General features: G+C 35.6%; 1 protein-coding gene across 4 annotated transcripts in view; it reads right to left on the bottom strand.

The window, feature by feature from the left end:
* Window positions 1-21,035, bottom strand: part of LOC105488276 (MAM and LDL receptor class A domain containing 1) — a 1,027,522-nt gene that overhangs the window by 304,863 nt on the left and 701,624 nt on the right. For all 4 annotated transcript variants that reach the window (XM_071070418.1, XM_071070419.1, XM_071070417.1 and 1 more), the window contains one exon: window positions 18,839-19,022. In XM_071070418.1, coding sequence (XP_070926519.1) covers window positions 18,839-19,022 — 184 coding nt within the window. The remainder of the gene's footprint in view (window positions 1-18,838; window positions 19,023-21,035) is intronic.

Below are 21,035 nucleotides of genomic sequence, written 5' to 3' on the forward strand. Positions count from 1 at the left end.
TCAGGGCAAGCTCCACCTCCCAGGTTCACACCATTCTCCTGCTTCAGACTCCCGAGTAGCTGGGACCACAGGTGCCCGCCGCCACGCCCCACTAATTTTTTTGTATTTTTAGTAGAGACGGGGTTTCACTGTGTTAGCCAGGATGGTCTTGATCTCCTGACGTCGTGATCCACCCACCTCGGCCTCCCAAAGTGCTGGGATTACAGGCATGAGACACCAGGCCCAGTCAAGAAAGGTCCTTAAATTGAACTGAAGCCCTAAGGGTGGAGCAGTAATCCAATGTGACTTCTGTCCTTAGAAAGCAGGAGACAGATGCCAGGCATGAAAATGTTAAATATCCCTAATCTGAAAATCCAAAATTGGTAATGCTTCAAAAGTCAAAATGTTTTCAGCACGGAGTAATGATGTCAGTGAAAAATTCCACACCTGGTCTCATGTGATGGGTCATATATATTATTTAAAATATTGTATAAAATTACCTTCAGGCTATGTGCATAGGTGTATATAAAACATAAGTGAATTCTGTGTTTGGATCTGGGCCCCATTCCTAAGATATCTGATGTATATGCAAATACTCCAAACTCTGAAAAAATAAAAAATTCAAAACACTTCTGGTCCCAAGGATTTCCCGTAAGGAATACTCAACGGGTACATGCACAGAGGAAAGAACCTGTAATAACACAAGTAGAAGAAAATCATCTTCAAGCCATGGAGAGAGGCCTCAGAAGAAACCAATCCTGCTAACACTTTGAACCTGGACTTCCAGCCTCCAGAACTGAGAGAAAATTAACTTCTCCTGTTTAAGATTCCTAGTCTGTGGTATTTTATTATGACAGCCCAAGAAAACTAATATAGGCCCTAAAATGTAAAGATAGAAAATATAGAAACATATGAATAATATTGATTTAATTTTAGGGGGCTTCTTAAGCCTAATGACAAAGGCAAAAGCAACAGAAGAAAATCTTGACTAAATTAAACAAATTGGGAAAAAAGTTTTCATCAAAATTACTAGAAACAATATGCAAAGACAATGAAAATCAAGAAAAACATATTTACATTATATCTTATAAAAAAGGTTAATATAGTTAATGAAGACAGACCACTTCTGAATGAATACAAGAAAGCAAGCAGCTCAATAGAAATTCTTGGCAAGAAAATAAATGGGTAATTCTCAAAAGAGGAAAAATAAATGTTTAATAATTCGCACATGAATTTTAAAAAAGATTCAACCTCATTATTAATCACAGATGTAAATTAAAACAATCTACAATTTCATCTGCTTGATTAGGAAATTTTTCTATTTAAAAAATTGAAATTTCTTTTTAAAAAGTTTGGTGAGAATTTCAAGAAATTGACAAATTATTGCACCTAAATTAAAAAAGGAAAGGAACCTGATGGGAGTGGTGGGATTATAAGAAAGATTTAAGTTTTTGAATTACAGAGACAGGGAAAGACATCCACAGACTCTGGAGAGGCCAAGCATGGCTCAGGAATCACAGAACTTTGGGAGGCCAAAGCAGGTAGATTGCTTGAGCTGAGGAGTCTGAGACTAGCCCGGGCAACATGGCAAAATCCTGTCTCTATTAAAAATACAAAAAATTAGCTGGACGTGCTGGCACATACGCCTGTGGTCACGGCTACTTGGGAGACTGAGGTGGGAGGATTGCTGGAGCCTGTGAAGTTTAGGCTACAGTGAGCTGTGATTGTGCTATTATACTTCAGCCTGGGTGACAGAGTGAGACTATGTCTCAAAAAAATTTTTTTTAAAGACTCCAGAGAATCAAACAACAAGCAACCTCAACAGAGAGTATGTGAAGAAACAGCCCTAAGAACACGGGGTTAGGTGAAACTTTACATTTGATACAAATTCTTAATTGACAGTATATATTAAAGTCATACTTTTACATATTTTTAAGCTCAGAAATTACCTTATAAAAAGCTGTTTATGACAAACTCACAGCCAATAGAATACTGAAAGGGGAAAAGTTGAGAGCATTCCCTCTGAGAAATGGAACAAGACAAGGATACCCACTCTCACCACTTCTATTCAACAGAGTACTGGAAGCCCTAGCTAGGCAATCAGACAAGAGAAAGAAATAAAGGGCTTTAAATCAGTAAGGAGGAAGTCAAACTGTCACTGTTTGCTGATGATATGATCGTATACCTAGAAAACTCTAAAGACTCCTCCAAAAAGCTCCTAAAACTGATAAATGAATTCAGCAAAGTTTCAGGATACCAAATTAATATACACAATTCAATAACTCTGCTATATAACAACAGTGACAAAGCTGAGAATCAAATCAAGAACTCAACCACTTTTACAAGAGCTGCAAAAAAAAAAAAAAAATGAAATTATACGTAACCAAGGAGGTGAAAGACCTCTACAAGGAAAACTATAAAACGCTGCTGACAGAAATTACAGGCAACGTAAACAATTGGAAACACGTCCCATGTTCGGGGATGGGTAGAATCAATGTTGTGAAAATGACCATCCTGCCAAAAGCAATCTACAAATTCAATGTAATTCGCATGAAAATACCACCATCATTCTCACGGAACCAGAAAAAAAATCCTAAAATTCATACGGAACAGAAAAAAGCCCACATAGCCAAAGCAAGACTAACCAAAAAGAACAAATCTGGAGGCATCACATTACTTGATTTCAAACTGTACTATAAGGCCATAGTCACCAAAACAGCATGGTACTGGTATAAACATAGGAACACAGACCAATGGAGCAGAATACAGAACCAAGAAGTAAACCCCAAATTCTCACAGCCAACTGATCTTTGACAAAGCAAGCAAAAATATAAAGTAGGGAAAGGACACCCTATTCAAAAAATGGTGCTGGGATAATTGGCAAGTCACGTGTAGGAGAATGCAACTGGATCTTCATCTCTCACCTTATACAAAAATCAACTCAAGATGGATCAAGGACTTAAATCTAAGACCTGAAACTATAAAAATTCTGGAAGATAACATCAGAAAAACCCTTCTAGGCATTGGCTTAGGCAAAGACTTCATGACCAAGAACCCAAAAGCAAATGCAACAAAAACAAAGATAAACAGTTGGGACTTAATTAAAGAGCTGCTGCATAGCAAAAGGAACAGTGAGCAGAGTAAAGAGACAACCTACAGAGTAGGAGAAAACTCTTCACAATATATACCTCTGACAAAGGACTAATATCCAGAGTCTGCAATGAACTCAAATTAGCAAGAAAAAAACAACCCCATCAAAAAGTAGGCTAAGGACATGAATAGACAATTGTCCAAAGAAGATATACACATGGTCAAGACACATATGAAAAAATGTTCAGCTTCACTAATGATCAGGGAAATGCAAATCAAAACCATAATGTGATACCACCTTACTACTGCAAGAATGGCCATAATCAAAAAATCAAAAAATAATAGATGTTGGTGTGGATGTGGTGCAAAGGGAACACTTTTACACTGCTGGTGGGAATGTAAACTAGTACAACCAATATGGAAAACAGTGAGAATAGACCTTAAAGAACCAAGAGTAGAAATACCATTTGATCCAGCAATCCCACTACTGGGTATCTACTCAGAGGAAAAGAAGTAATTATACGAAAAAAGATACTTGCACAGGCATGTTTATAGCAGCACAGTTCACAATTTCAAAAATATGTAACCAAATGCACACCAGTCAATGAGTAAAAAAGTAGTGGTATGTATATGCATATATACATATACACATATAAATATATACATATATACACATATATACACCACAAATAGTGGTAGGTATATATATATACACCACAAATAGTGGGGGGGTGTGTGTGTATGTATACACATACCACAAATACTGGTATGTGTGTGTATATATATATATACCACAAATAGTGGTACGTGTATATATATATACACACACACACACACATACACACACACACCACAAACAGTGGTATCATCATCATATATATATATATATACCACAAATAGTGGTATCATCATATATACACACACACACCACAAATACACACACACACACACATATATATATGTATGTATGATGGAATACTACTCAGTCACAAAAGGGAATGAATTAGTGGCATTTGGCATTTGCAGCAACCTGGATGGAACTAAAGACTGTTATTCTAAGTAAACTAACTTGAGAATGGAAAACCAAACATCCTATGTTCTTACTCGTAAGTGGGAGCTAAGCTATGAGGATGCAAAGGCATAAGAATGATACAATGGACTTTGAGGACTTGGGAAAGGGTGGGAGGTGGAAGAGAGGTAAGGGATAAAAAAAAAAAACTACAAATTGGGTTCACTGTGTACTTCTCACGTGATGGGTGCACCAAAATCTCTCAAATCACTACTAAAAAACATACTCATGTAACCAAATATCACCTATTCCCCCAAAACTTATGGAAATAAAAATATATATATATATATAAAATTAAAATTAAAGAAATGAAAAAAGAAATGACCTTATAAGAACTTCTGGTAGGCTATTGGTTCTCTATACAAATATACATTCCCTTCCTCTTTCCTAGTAATACAACTTAGTTTTGAATAAACACATTTCATAGATTTCCTTATGATTTAACCACGCAACTAAATTTTGGTTAATTCATTATAAGTAGAATACACAAAAGCTTCAAGAAATCAATTTTAAAAGACATCAAGTATGTCCTTCCATTGCCTTTTTCTCTGCCTTTTTTTTCCTTGCTAGCCAGATGGAAGCTACCAGAGCTAAAGCAGCCTCTTAAATTATCATTCCTCTCACAATATTTCAGGCACCCCCTCCCCATCTCCACTCCCACTGTACTGCTCTAGTGCAGTTCATTACTTTTTATCCTCACTATTGGACTAGCCATCTATTAGAATAATCAACTTATCTGTGTAATATCCTTCTATACTTGCTAGTAGGAGGTACTGTATTAATATTTATTGAATGCATAATATCATGTTCTAAGAATAGATTTTAAATGAGCTTATAGTGAATTTGTGCTTTCACTTAGGTTTTAGTAATATTTAAGCATGGTGAGGCCAACAGATCAGGAAATGACTGCCATGGAAAAGACAGGTTTTTATACTCACAGATCCTGAGGGAAGGAAGAACACTTCACTGCAGGGAGGCTGCAAAGGGAAACACTTGGATTGATCTGGAGACACAAAGAGATGCAAAATTGTGGGCAAGAGCCTTTATTGTAGTTTCTATGAGAAGCAGATTTGCAATTGGCTAGTTTGAATAATTTCAGTAAGCTCTGGGGCATGGTGGCTCTTCCTAGTCTCTGGTACTTAACCCTAGGATGATTAAGGCAGGTGGATAGTGGCTCTGAGTGTGAGGGCTTCATAAAGGAAATAGGTGGAGATGTGGGCTCTAGATTGGCTGGTTTGCATTTGAAAAATGCACTCAAGAAGAAGTGCTTTACTATTGCTAGGAAGCATCAGAATACAGAAAATAAGACATAGCTATTATAATTTGTATACCCAGCTCCCCTATTCTGGTGACACTCCTTCATCAATACAGTCACAAAAAGTGGAGTTCGGGTTGGCATGTTTGTCTAATGTATCCTGCCATCCGTCTACAATAACTAGTCTGAGGGTGACCATTTGACCCAAGATAGGTCAATCAGAGAATTTAGAAACAAAACTAAAGGATGCCTGCAACAATGTGTCCAGGCCCGTGTACTCCCCGGAGATATGTTTTCTGTATGTATGGTAAAGCAGAGATGGACGTTCCACAGAAAGGGAAATTAAAAAGATGAGCTGAAAGACACAGTTTCTGTCACCCAGGTTAGAGTGCAGTGGTGAGATCACGACTCACTGCAGTCTCAACCTCCCAGGTTCAAGTGATCTTCTTGCCTCGGCCTTCTAAGTAGCTGGGACCACAGGAGTACACCACCACACCAGCCAATTTTTAAAATTTTTCTGTAGAGACAGGGTCTCACTATGTTGCCCAGGCTGATCCTGAGCTTCTGGTCTCAAGTGATCTTCCTGCCTCAGCCTCCCACAGTGAAGGATTACAGGTGTGAGCCACTGCCCCTACCCCCCTCACTTTTTAGTCTTTTTTCATATCTTCCCGACCTTGTACTGTATTCTTGATCTGTATGATTTCTTGTACCTTTACATAAACTCCTTTTATGTTTGACATTGTTGGCAGGTAGAGTAAATCTAGTTAACATAGAGATTTCCAAGAAATTATCATGAGAATGTACAAAGACTAAAAGACCAAAAACTAAGCTAGTGGCAAGAACTCCAAACACACTTGATTTCTTTTTCTGAACTCCTTCCTGACCTTTTAATCAATGATTTTAAACTCTTCATTTCCCAATTCCTCCAAGACAACTTTCCAGACAATTTGTGTGAGTCATTTGACTCAAATCCTTCAAGAATCCATTCCATATTAAACATCCTTATTCCCCGCTTAAATGAGATTGTGTATATGCTGGGTCTAGTATGACATGTCGCCCATTTCTTTTTCAATATCTATTCATTTCCTTCCATTGTCTTGTCACTTATTCAATGCACGCTTCTGTAAAACAATTAAACAAGTAGGCATGTATACAACTAATCAGTGGAGGAATTAGGTTCCTATAACACAGAAGTTGTATTGATTGGTCCATGATTTTGACCACTGCAATAATTCTTGTAGCACCAACATACAGCAGATGAAACCAAACTGTACTTGCACAGCTGAGCTCAGCAAGTCATAGAGGAATTCCAGGACTGCACAGAGTGTGCTTCAACCAAGTTTTTTAGATGAGTTATCCACGTGCTCTCTTTTGAAAGTGCTTCTTTATTGCCTAGTTCTCCTGGTCTTTGGGTAATTTGCTCTTGCCTTCAAAATTCAACAGCCTTAAACATTTTATACTACTTTTACATCAAGGTCCTTGCCTCCCATCCACCCCCACTGTTTTAGGTAGAGTCATACATTTACTCAAAAGTTCCTCCACTTATTAGGAATTCAAGATACTTTAAACTGTACTAGTAGCTTGAATGTAATTGCTAGTGTTTATATTAGTGCTGGGTAACTAGGTTACCTATGATTATAGTGGCTTGCTCCAATCCTATTTTTCCAAAGGCTTTCTTCTTTTCATATTATTCAAAACATGAGATTTTTCAGAAACTTATAGATTATGTTATAGTAAAAAAAAAAATCTGTGTGTGAGTATGTGCATTGTGTATGCGTTCCATCAAGTGTAATAGACAAGAAAATTGGTTTGTAGTCCTGGCTTAATATCTGTGCATGTATAAATATCTGTAGATTTTATTGTTAACTGTTTCTTTATGTTTGGCTCAACTAGATGTAATTTTCATGTGTTCCACATCTACTCAAGTTCAACCGTAGCTTATACATCTTATATACTATTATATATCTGTACTGATATTTCAGGACTAAATAGTATATACTTCAATTATGTAGTGGAAAAAAAATATATGAGTATAAAGTAGGAGTCTTGTTGATAAACATCAATATTCATTTTGCATGAAAATAAGTAAAATACAGTTCAGTAAAAACTGAAACACCATATTGTCACAAAAACTCTATGCAATGGTCCTACGGACCTAGATCCTGAATATGAAAATGTTCATTGTAATTGAAACAAATTCTAATTAGAAATTACATGAACTGAGGATAATGTTAACATTCAGATTTACAGCTGCCTCTATCTGAACCTAGGGATATTTCAAGGGCTATTTAAACTTTACTAAAATGTCTGCTCAAATAATTATTTTTTCTTAATAATGTAAATGAACCAAGGAATAGCATTGTGCTTGGATTATAATATAATTATATTAATAGTAATATTTCTGATTATGATTTAAATTACATCTTTAAATATAGACCTTTTTAACATTCAGATGCTAATTTTCTTAATTTTATTGAGAGATAAAGCAGTATTTGATGTTTTCAAGGTATGTAACAAATGGTTTACTTGAATACAATGTTAAAGTAATTAGATTCATCCATGGTTTTGATTTTTTTAATTTAAAAACACTGATTAAAAGTATAATAAACTGAATCACATAGTTCTTTTGTTTAATGAATGGCCTTGGACCAGAAACAAAGAACTAGTCCCTGATTTTATAAGAAACAAATTATTTGGCTCTACGGCTTAATGAAGAACAATGCAGTTAGTTGACCACGGCAATGAAGCCTCTCTTCTGAAGCCTATCTCAAATCAATTGAAGCAATAAAAGAAAGTTAGATTTATAACTGGCAATGACTGAAGGTAGAGAGTTGATGTCACAAAGACTATCTCCACCTCTTTGTTCAGAATTTTGTTTAGTGTCAACTTTATTCACTGAGGGTACTTCCTCAAAAGGCTGAACCCAGGAATGCTGGGAGCTTCTGGTTAACACCTTCAGACTATTAGAATCTGAAGGTAAGTATACTTCTCTCTTACATCTTCAGGTTGAATAAACCTGCAAAGGATTGATAGCTTGGTTGTGGTTTCTTTTTGTTTATTAAGCAACCACAATCCTCAGACTGTGACCTTAAATACAGCAAATGTATTTGCTTCCAAGGTAGAGAAGCTGGAAAACTCAATGTTAAATAATGTCTCTTTATGTAATATTGCATTGTGTGTTAGGTAGTAAATTGCATGTGTGTTAGGATGGGCTTGATGGTATACTTTTAAAATACCACTTAAATCTTTAAAAATACTATATATACACACACACATATGTATACATATATATACACACATATGTATTCATATATATACACATACGTATACATATATACACATATATATACACACACACATATATATATAAATACATATGCAAAAAACAAGTTTGCTAAGAGATTCTCCTCTATAGATTCAGAAAGATGAGGTAGATGTAGATATACTATCTGGGATATAAGGCCCCTTTTAACATGCAAGGGAGATCTGATGAGATTTACTTTTGAATCCAAAATAAATCTGTAATGACGAAAATCGTACACTACATTTTAAACACTTCAAATGGAAATGACACATGCTACTTCCTCACAGCACATTGGCCAGTTCTCATTCACATTGTCCCATTTAACTAAAAGGGAGACATGTGGGAAAGAAACTGAGATTATTCAGAGTGTCTCTACCACATGTGGTGATACGTTTTTAAAAAGATAGCATCTGTCTATAAATCAATGACAAAGAATATCACCATTCTTACCTCTTAATAATCAAAATTCTTCAATCAATAAAAATCAGTTACCTTTCATTGAAAAGTCAAAATTAATCTTTGCATCCATATATAATACATATTTAGTAAAATATGCATTCATATATGGACATTATTAATATTGATAAGTTGGAAGAGAACATATAATCAGGAAATAAACTAATTATACAAAGCTATTTTTAAACACGACTTTGACACTTTCTGTTAATCAATATTTGCAGGGATGTAGTTACTTCAAATAAGACTATTCTGTCATTTGAGAAGCATTGCGTACTTCATCCTGCCATTAAGTAAAGTGCAGGTTTCATTTAAAGTTCAAGTTTAAATGTATGAATTGATTCTTATACAAAGAGCATATTTAACAAATTATATCAATTGTTGGCAGAAAATTTTAGCTCTAGGTACAAAAGGTGCATTGCAGTGTATAAAGAAACCTAGTATAAAAACAGTCATATATAATCAGGTAAAGAAAGAAACTGCTATGACCTGGGTCTGGTTCAAGTTAAATAACATTTGTAGTTAAGGATCATATTCTTATCCCTCCCTTTCCTTACTGAAAAACTTTTGAATCCAAAATAAAACAAACCTGTAACAATAAGAATTATTTGAATATTAAAAAATTTTAAAACATCACTTACAATGTTTTAAAATACTTAAACTAGTATTATTAAAACATTCTACTATTAGAAACACTAATGATATGTCTGATATCACTTGTTTTCTTTCAAGACCATTTGAAATCATTGGCAAACTAGATATTGCTGAACATTTCTCCCTGTGGCCTTGGACCAACCCAGGTCTCCCTAGTTTCTTGCCTGCAGTTCTCAAGAAGAAATACAGAATGTGCTGGGAATGCAGCATTCTGAGATAAGAGGGACACTCTAGAACAGCCTGGTCTTGGTTCCAATTCCTTTTAGAAACAGAACATTCTTTCATGTTTTCACCTAAGGTATAGAACCCAGAGCGGGCTTCACCAGATCATCAGCTGTGGTGCAACAGGGTCTTGCACAGATGAGATTCCATCCATGCTGGGCAGCTTTCCTGAGCCTTGGGGGACCAGTTGAATGATGAACCCTAATTTTCTGTTGTCCCTTGCTGTCTATCTGTAGGTAATAAAGCTGCTTTACGTAACTAGTGTATGAGGATTCTGTCTCACCAGACTCAGGCAAGTTGGTAACCAGTGGACAGTGAACCTGTTTGACAGATATGTCAGTTGTTATGTGACTGCTTTTACCTCCAAGTTCTTTATCATTATTTTACTAGTATTCTACAATTTTATGGTTAATAAGGCTATGTTTCCATGCCATTAAGCATCAGTAAGGAAATCAGTTCAGCTGTTATTTGGTGTAATGTCTAGCTATTTCAATTTTTCAGAGTCTTAAGGATTCAATTAAATATGATGGTGTTGATGAACGATGGCAATCATATCAAACATTGCTTCAGTAGCTACCGTGAAGAGTTATTGTATAAAGCACTTGGCATATAGTAACTTTTAAATCCATAGTATCATTCTAATAATATAAGGCAGGTTCTTTTTTTTTTTTTTTTTTTTTTTTTTTTTTTTTTTTTTTGAGATGGAGTCTCTCCTTGTCACCCAGGCTTGAGTATAGTGGCACAATCTTGTCTCACTGCAACCTTTGCCTCCCAGGTTCAAGCAATTATCCTGCCTCAGCCTCCTGGGTAGCTGGATTACAGGTGTGTGCCAAAACCCCCAGCTAATTTTTTTTTTTATTTTTAGTAGAGACGGGGTTTCACCATGTTGGCCAGGCTGGTCTCGACTCCTGACCTCAAGTTATCTGCCTGCCTTGGCCTCCCAACTGCTAGGATTACAGGCATGAGTCACCTTGCCTGGCTGGGAGGTCCTATTTTCAATGCCATAAAGAAACTGAGGCACTGAGTTGCTAAGCACTTATTCAAGATCACACAGCAAGTAAGTGGCAAAGCCAGGATTTGAACCTGGGAAGTCTGACTCCAGGTTTGGCTTGCTTAATCCCCTATGCTGTGAGCAGGCATTTCTGATACCAAAGCTCTGCATGATGAGGACCATCACTGTCTGTCTACCCTTTCCTTTCACTCCAGCAATTTGTTCTTCTAGCAAATCTGCCTCACTGATTGCTAAGCCTGGATTTCTCTTCCCTGACATGTTTGCATGGTTGCCTCCTCATTTCACTTAAGCCTTTGTACAAATACAACCTTCAAATAGGCTGTTTCTGCCCACTCTAATCAGGGAAATATTTCTGTATTACTTTTTCCCTTTACCATTTGTAGCACTTATCACTACTACATAATATATCATATATTATTTTGCTTATTATCTGCATGTGCCACTAGACTGTAACTCAATAAAGACAGGAACTTGCTCTATTCTGAATTTTACACATATAACAAGATTTGAATGCATGGTCTCTATTAAACCATCTGTCTGGCCATCCACCCATGCATCCATCCATCCATCCTTACATCCATTCATTTATCATTTATCCACCCTTACATTACACAGTACTACATATTATCTAGCCATTCACTTTTAAAAATAAAAGTCATTTTTAATTATTTTGTTAGGGTAGGATGTGCATTAGTTTTCCACTTATCACCATCTTCTTTTTCTTCTTTTCCTTTTCTGACAATATTTACTTAAAGCAATGGGCACAGTGGCCCATACCTGTAATTCCAGCACTTTGGGAGGCTGAGGCAGGCAGATCACGAGGTCCGGATATCAAACCATCCTGGCAAACATAGTGAAATCCTGTCTCTACTAAAAATACAAAAATTAGCTGGGCATGGTGGTGCATGCCTGTAATCCCAGCTACTCAGGAGGCTGAGGCAGGAGAATCGCTTGAACCCAGGAAGTGGAGGTTGCAGTGAGCCAAGATCGTGCCTTTGCACTCCAGCCTGGCGACAGCGCAAGACTCTGTCTCTAAATAAATAAATAAATAAATAACTATCACTTTTAATTATTTCATTAGGGTGAGATACGCATTACTTTTCTACTCATTGCCACCTTCTTTTTCTTCTTTTTCTTTTCTGACATTTACTTTAGAAGAAGCCTGCAAGCGATCTGAATGCAACACTCAGAGCACTCGCCTGTGAGCAGAAATACAGCTTTTCATGTAAACTAAGTGAAGAAGGTAAGTTCTGAAGTTAAAATCTATGGAGTTCTCTTTATAGATTTATTTGTGTGTGAACTTTATATACAGCAATCACCGTTTTGTGATCTCCCAAGTTCAATTTGAATCCAGAGTGATGCTGCACTGAGATCATTATCATCATGCCACAATTTTTCACTCCAGATCAATCACTGTTTAAAGGAGTCATACATACAGTTTTTAACAGGAAAACATGAAAGATGGGAAAGTGGCTACGATAAAAAAGAATGCCTTTTTATATTATGTGTGAAGACAACACCTAAGACATCTGAAATTATAACAATGCCAGCTTATTTTATTTTACCCTCAAGGTATTTTTTTCTTTTCACAATCAAGATTATTTAGGGGGTGTGAGTGTTTTGCTTTGTATGAATGTAGGGAAAGATTGAGTAACTACTGTCAGAAGATTCTGGAAATATTCTCTGTTCCCTAAATTATCTCTTCCTTTTCCTTGAACTGAAAACTGGTCATCATTAAATTGGATTTTCTAGATATTCAGTTGAAAATGCAACATCTTATACCATTATTGGATTCTACCCTGAGGTACTGGGTTTACCAGTGTCTTCGAGCAGTTCACAGAGGGGTCCTGGAAATAGAAAACATGGGGGGAACACACTGGGGAAGGAGACAAATGCCAGGAATTAAGAAAGGGGTACTGAAAAGGGAAACAGAAAAATCCACAAAACTGAACACTCTGAAATGCGCACATTTCAGCCCAGCTCTCCGTAGATGTGTGCAGTGCATTGCACAAAGCTTTCTGCAGACTAGAAAATCGATAATGTTTGCTGAACATGTGAAAATGAAGGAACAAAACAGAATAGGATTCTAAATGTGCTATAAAAGTGTTGTCCCTAAAACAATTAACAAGTCTTGCAGTGTAGTTCATTTATACTTATTGGCCAATGAATATTCAGATGCTTGCTATATCTCATGCATTTTTCAAAGTACATTGTATAGAGTTAATAATTTAATCTTCATAGGAACTTTATGAGATAGAAGCATTATTATTACAATTTTATAGATGAAAAACATAAGGCAAAAGAAGATCATGTCATTTGCCTAAAACCATAGAGCAGATAGCAAACGCGTAAGCTAGGACTCACACCTAGTGGTCTTATTGCTGATCTGGGATCTTTACAGCTGACATAAATGCTACTTAGTATTTATAGTAAGCTCCCTGAGTATCAGGTGAATGACTGTGCTTAAGAAATGATTGTACTTTAAGTAACATTCTGAAATTTCAGAAGTCATTTAAATTTAGAACTTTAGAATTACAATGATAGGATATTCCTTTCTTTTCAATATGAATTGTCTTCCTACTTCTCTGTTCTGTGGAATGGTTGCTGCATTTTATAAGATTTCTGTACAAATCATTTTTAAACCAACTTGAATAAAAAGGAGGGACATCAAATTTATAAACTGTCACTTATTTTTATATGAATAAGCTACTTGCTTCCTTATTAACTTGTCCAAAAAGGAGAGAGGCTTCTTACTGTGTTCCTGGACAGACTACAGAATATGCCCATTATTTTGCTTTATTTTTCTTTTTAGAAAAATACATTTGATAATAAGTTGAAGATAGCACCACAATGTATTCAGAATGCAAAGAAATAAAAAAGAATATATCTAGCTTTATGTTGGCTATTTTCTAAATATTATCTAATAAATTGAATTGTAAGTTTTTGAATAGAAAGAAAGAAATATGAAACTTAAATAGCTTTCCTATTTGCACGTAGATAACTACCAAATATGTACCATACACATTATGGTACGTATAATGTGTATGTGTGTCTGTGTGTATGTGTGCACAGACAGTCCTCAATTTACAATGGTTTGATTTATAATTCTTCAGCTTTACGATGGGTTTATCAGGACGTAACCTCATCATAAATCCATCCGCATTTATAATGGTTTGACTTAAAACTTTTTGACTTCATAACGGGTTTATTGGGTATGGAATGCATTTTTAACTTATATGGGTTTATCCATATATAACACCATCATAAGTCTAAGAATATTTGTATATGCCATTTTTTATATATATGATTTATATGTATCATATATATATACAGTATGTATAATCTATCTTTCCTCATTTCTACTCACAACCAATTTAAATTTGCTCTCAATGATTCTGAAATTTAAAAACATATGCATAAATTCCAGACTTATATCAGGTAATTGCAGGGAAATCACAGACATTCCTATCACGATCCTGTTGTTTTGTGGATAAGGAACCTGAGGCTCTAAAAGAATATCATTAAATTCATATGAGTAGGGTCAAAATCTGAAAAGAGTATATAAGTCTATAAAATCTATATATATCCATAAAAATATGGTGATTGCTTTTTGACATTTCCTGACTAAAGTTCTTTAATGTTCCTTTATGTTTACATTTCCTGGCTAATGTTCTCCCACACTTTGAAGCGAATCTTTTCTCATCTTCAACTGTCCCTAGACTGTTCAATTTGATTCCACTCCTGGGAGCGTTTTTATTGGCATCTTTGTTTTTTAATTGTTTGGTTTTTTAATGTGGGCTGCTTTTATACAAGGGAATCCTGTTGGATCAATTTTGAGAGTTCAAATTGTTCCAGCCCCACAGACCTCATCACAGATACCTTGGACCCATTCAGTTCTCCAAGTCAGAAAACCTGTCCACTGTTAGTTGCCATTCTCAAACCTCGCTGTGTTTTCCAGTATCTGTTGACTCTTTTGTGATTTTCCTGCCTTCCCCCTTATAGAAATAAATAATACACAAGTCTTGTCACTGTTTGTGGTTTGTCCTATTAGTTTGTATTTTGGATTTTGTAGAGCTGTATTTTCATTTAATTTTGTTGTATATGTTTTTCATGACTTGCTGACTTCGCCAATTAGGTTCTCTGATCGTTTTGTGTGAGGACTTGGGAAAATCCAAAAACTGTTATGGCACTACTATCACCAACTTTCCAGAATTCTTGATCTTTTTTCTTTGAGACAGGGTCTGACTCTGTTACCTAGCCTGGAGTGCAGTGGCATGATCATGGCTCACTGAAACCTCCAACTCCTGGGCTCAGCCTGCTGCAACTCTCCTGCCTCAGCCTCCTGAGTAGCTGGGGACTACAGGTGCAAGCCACGATGCCTGGCTTATGTTTTAATTTTCTATTTTTTTTTGTAGTTTTTGTTTTGTTTTGTGTTTTGTTTTCTGACAGAGTCTTGCCCCATCACCCTAGTCGGAATGCAGTGGCACGATCTCGGCTCACTGCAAACTTCTGCCTCCCTGGTTCCAGCAATTCTCATGCCTCAGCCTGCTGAGTAGCTGGGTTTACAAGCATGTGCCACCACGCCCAGTTCATTTTTCTATTTTTAGTAGAGTTGGAGTTTCATCATGTTGGCCAGGCTGGTCTCGAACTCCTGGTCTTAAATAATCCAGCTGCCTCAGCCTCCCAAGTACCTGGCCTAAAATTTTTATAGAAATGGCAGTTTTGCTGTGTTGCCCAGGTGGGTCATTCCTTTCATTTAAAAAGTTTTATTGATTTATAATTTACATGCCATTAAGTTTAGCCATATGACATTTAATGGTTCTAATATGTTTATGAAGTTGTGCATTGATCACTATAAACAACATTAGAATATTTTTATCACTCCATGAAGAAATCCAGTATCAGTTAGCAGCCATTCCCCTCTCCTCATTCCCTCATACCCTCATACCTCCTCTCTGTCTCTATACATTTGTCTATTCTGTACATTTCATATAAATGGTAGCATACAATATGTGTGGATTTTTTGTGATTAGAATGTGACAGAAATAAACATTCACTGATTTTTTAAGTTATTTATTTCAAAAGCATAACATCAACAACTTCATGATCAATTGTGTGGTGACCTGGTAGTTTACGATTTGAAGTTGGTTTCCTAACACAGGACAATAAAGCACCATTTTAGAATATGGCATGTTAGTAGTAATGATGATCACTGTAATAATAAAATGTAACATTAATTTTGCTATGTACCAAGACTATTCAAAGAACTTCACATATATTAACATATTTAATATTTATGTAAACCATTGATGAAAATACTATTTTCATCTTCTCAATTTTATTGGTGAGGAAATTGATGCAAAGCAAAATGAAGAAACTTACCTGAGCCAGATGACACAGCCAAATGCCATGCCCACATAGTTTGACTCGAGGCTCCTCGTTCTTAAACCCTATGATAAAATGCCTTTCTGACTTTGAAGTGTTTGGCTAAATACCATTCTCATCTTCTAAAGTGGCAACTACAGAAAGCAACTTAGTGTAACTTACACTCTAAGCTCCTTCTGATCATCCACATTACACAGCCCTGATATTTCACTGGCATAAAGCTAAAAACTAAGATGATTAAAAAGAATGTCATTGAGTTCCATTCACAGTCTTTCAAACTTTCTCATAATTTTTTCATGTTTTCTATTTTTACTGAAAAACAATTTGAAAATCTTTGTTAATTGTAGCTGGCTGGGCTGTTAAAAACCAGTGGCTACTTTTTCTGAATATGTATTAAATGTGCAATAGACCATATTCAACTATAACTGAAAACATGATGCCTCTTTACTTGATGACAAAGAAAGAACTATAGGCCTAAAAGCAATTGGTCACTAAATATACAATATTAAAGTATAACTTAGCCAAGTGTTGGCTTCAATTGAACAAAATTAATTGTAATCATGTAAATTCTCACAGAACTCTATAACAAAAAGGGGAAGAAAGAGTGCAAACTTCTACATGAAATTGGCAAAGCCAGAATAATAACTCTCAGTTTCCTTCTGTCCTGAATCAACCCATCTAGGAATCATTCTGCTTCCCTTGAGAGGAAAGGAATTTCTCTTATTGAATAAAGCTTCTTCCTTTCTAAAATCTCAGAGAAAATTTTGAAGAATTTTTCCTTTTCGAGTGGCCAAAATCATTTCTAGATTGAGTTACTAACCATAATAGAATTTCAACATATTACTTGGAAAGTTACTAGGAGAGAGTTCAAGAAGCATATTCTCATGTCTAAGATTCCCTTTACACGAATATATGTGCAAAACCTCAACTTCTTTCATCAAGACACCCTCTCCCCAGCATCTTCAAGCCCAAATCCTGTCACTTGCATGACACAGATACCTGGAGCTATATGCTCCTTAAATGGTCTGAAACACATAATTTCTGATTTTATGTAACATAAGATAACTGAGTAACAACCACCTTTTCTAGAAACATAGGTTGGAGGAGAGGGATATAAAAGTTAAAAGAATGTATTTCTAAGCAGAATCTTTTGAAACAGAACTGCTCATAAAAAGAGCAGATGCTGTAACACTATGAAAAAACCAAAGTCACATTTTTTGAACTGCCTCAGTGAAATGATATTTTAATATGAGAGCAACAATAAAATTAAATAGCATTCAGGTTTAGCTCTTTTAGTCGCAGAGGCTTGCTGCCAAGTGAATCAGTATAGAAAACCACAGAAGGCATATATTTCCTTGGCAGTATATCTCACACAGGATTATTTTGGAAACCAAATGGAATAATTCCTCTGGAAGAACTTTGAAAACTGTGAAATTGTACAAATGTATTTATAATTATTTTTGACATTTTCTGGGTAGTTTTGTAAAGAGAATCTAAGTGTAGTTATACTTTTCATTTAGAAACATGATAAATGGAAGTACTTTTTTTCAAGTTACTGTTCACAGGCTGGAGTAGCATCTTTAAATCTCCCAAGTACAGCTCTCAGCTCAATTTCTGCTCGAATTTTGCCTGATTGAATTTATTTCTTATAGAAGCACTAACTACCAGATTTCTAACCAGTTTTTACTGGTTCATTTATAATTAGTTTAAATTAGGTAAATACATGTAAATATTAGGCTCACATTTAAAATTGTGTTAAAAACAAATGCAGAAGGGAAAAATTATTCTTGTTAGAAAGTGGATAGTATGGAAGGAAGTGGGGAGTCACTGGTGCAATTGAATGATGAAGAAGATATTGCTATGGTCTGACTGTTTATTCTCCTCCCTTCATTCATATGTGGAAATCCTAAACCCAAAGGTGACAGTGTCTAGAGATGGGGTCTTCAGGAAGATGACTATGTCATGGGGGCAGAGTCCTCATGAATGGGATTAGTGCCTTTATAACATAGGCCCAAGGGAGCTCATTTTATAAGGGCTCCACTTGGACTCCACCAAGTGAAGACACAGCAAGAAGGTGCCATCTATTAACCAAGAAATGAGGCTTCACCACATACCAAATCTGCCTGTCTTGATCTTGGCCTTCCCAGCCTCCAGAACCACAAGGAAAAAAATTCTGTTGTTTATATGCTACCCAGCTTATGGCATTTTGTAATAGCAGCCCAAACAGACTAAGACAGGTATTATCTCTTAACACAGAGTTTTAAGTTCACAATTATAAAATTATACCTTTCAATTGATTTTTGTATGTGTACAAAATACAAAACAGTAAAGCATTTTAAACATGTGCAACAAAGATAAAATGGTTAAGATTATAAATGTGCTTCAAAATGGAAGTGCTTTCTGGAAACTTACCAGTTGTGCAGTTTTTAAATTCAATATCATCAATTGCAGCTCCTCCTCCCAGATCTCTTGTTCTGATACCTTGAAATATGACTTCAAAATTCCTTAACTTTCCTAGCAGGATGTTGGCCTTTTGCCAATGATTACCAGGGTTCTGCTTACTTTCTTGCCATACTTTTGATAGTCCTTTCTCTGTCTGAAAGTAAAGAAGTTTGTATGAGGGAAATAATAAAACATGAAAGAAGATGACACAGTGTGGGGCAAAACCCAGTTATTTAGCTCAGAAGCATCTGACCAATAAAAACTGAAACAACAAAGAAGCACTGAACCTGTGAAAGCTGATCTTACGAACTGAGTCATTCTTGTCAAACCCAAGTCAAACAGAGTCAAGAGGTCAGGGGTCGTGGAAAGCACTCAGGGCATGTAACACTGCTCCAAAAATAAAATTCTCTGCAAACCCGGCTCCTGAAACTGACAGTTGTAACCTGAAATTAGTTGTATCTGACAGATACTGAAAGAATCTGCTGAGACTCTAAAACTAGTTTTACCCATCATGCACCAGTTAGAGCTTGCCAGCTCTGCATAACTTTACCAGTGCCAATGAACTTTCTTTCACAACAATATGGAACATTTCTCTCTCTCTTTTTTTTTTCCTAAAAAACTTTTATTTTAGGTTCAGGGGTACGTGTGCATGTTTGTTATACCGGCAAACTCGTGTCATGGAGGTTGGACGTACAGATTATTTTGTTGATCAAGTACTAAGCATAGTACCAAATAGTTATTTTTACATTACTCCTTTACAAAACCTCCAATCTTCTCTTTGTTCTTCAGATATACTGAAGACCACCTTGTCTGTGTATATGCCCCAAATTGCAACTCTTGCTTCCCTCAAAAAAATTTTTTAGATATTTTAATCTATATTTTATTTGACTTTAACATATCTCTGATAATAACTAAGACATAGTTTATCTCATCCAAACAGAGGCATATTAATCTACTAAAGTACTTCCCAAAAGAAAAACTAGCAGAATTAGCAATACATTTATTTTGGAACTTTTAGAGACACCATTATTATAAATTGCTCTACTCGGATCATGAGGTCAAGAAATTGAGACCATCCTGGCCAACATGGTGAAACCCCATTTCTACTAAAAATACAACATTAGCAGTGTGTGGTGGTGTGTGCCAGTAGTCCCAGCTACTTAGGAGGTTGAAGCAGGAGAATCGCTTGAACCTGGGAGGCAGAGGTTGCAGTGAGCTGAGATCGCACCACTGCACTCCAGCCTGGCAACACAGTGAGACTCTGTCTCAAAAAATAAATAAAATAAAATAAAATAAAATAAAATAAAATAAAATAAAATAAAATAAAATTGCCCTACTCAGTAAAATCTACCTTTCCTTGCATTTACATGAAATTATGGATATTTGATAAAATCTGAACAGTTTACTGAGGCCCTGGGTTTACAGTTTCAGATGTCACTAGCTATCCAAACTTCCATTCATATTTTTTAATTATTCAAGTTGTACCTTCTTCAGAAAGCTTAAATCACTGACACAGGAAAAGAGAAAAGGAGAAATATGTTGGAGAAATCACTTATCCCTGATGGATGTAATAAAGGATTTATGAAGTGAATTGAGAGTGGAGGAAAAGTGATAATTTTAACAGCAATAAGATTTCAAAAATTATATTACATATTATTTTGATTTTCATAAATTCTGTTATAATGTAATTATTATATAAGTAACAACTATAATTGTTTTCACATAAATTTTTTTAATTGAAAAGAACAAATTTATTTTCTAAAAATCTTACATAAACATCAATATCTGAGGTTGGTTAACTAGTAATACAATATTCTAATATGTGAACTGACCCAGTATAATGTAACATAACATAAAATGACGTATAAGCCCAATGACCAAGCAAAAATGACAACTTCACTAAAACAGCATATTAACCAGTTGAGCACAGGGCAAGGCTTAGATTGTATACACTGTTCTTTGGTATTCTAGGTCTAGCCCTTTCTGGGAACTAGATGATTTAACAAATCATAATGATGGATATTTGGCAAAGAAAAAAATATACATATATACACAGTATTCCGTTTATGGTTAGTTCCCAATTAATATTCCTTGGTCCTGGGTCACAGCATTTTCATGATGATTCACAAGAAAAACTTTGTCTCTGAAGCTTGTAATCAAAACAGTA

The sequence above is a fragment of the Macaca nemestrina genome, chromosome 9 (genome assembly GCF_043159975.1).
Source record: "Macaca nemestrina isolate mMacNem1 chromosome 9, mMacNem.hap1, whole genome shotgun sequence".
NCBI lineage: Eukaryota > Metazoa > Chordata > Mammalia > Primates > Cercopithecidae > Macaca > Macaca nemestrina.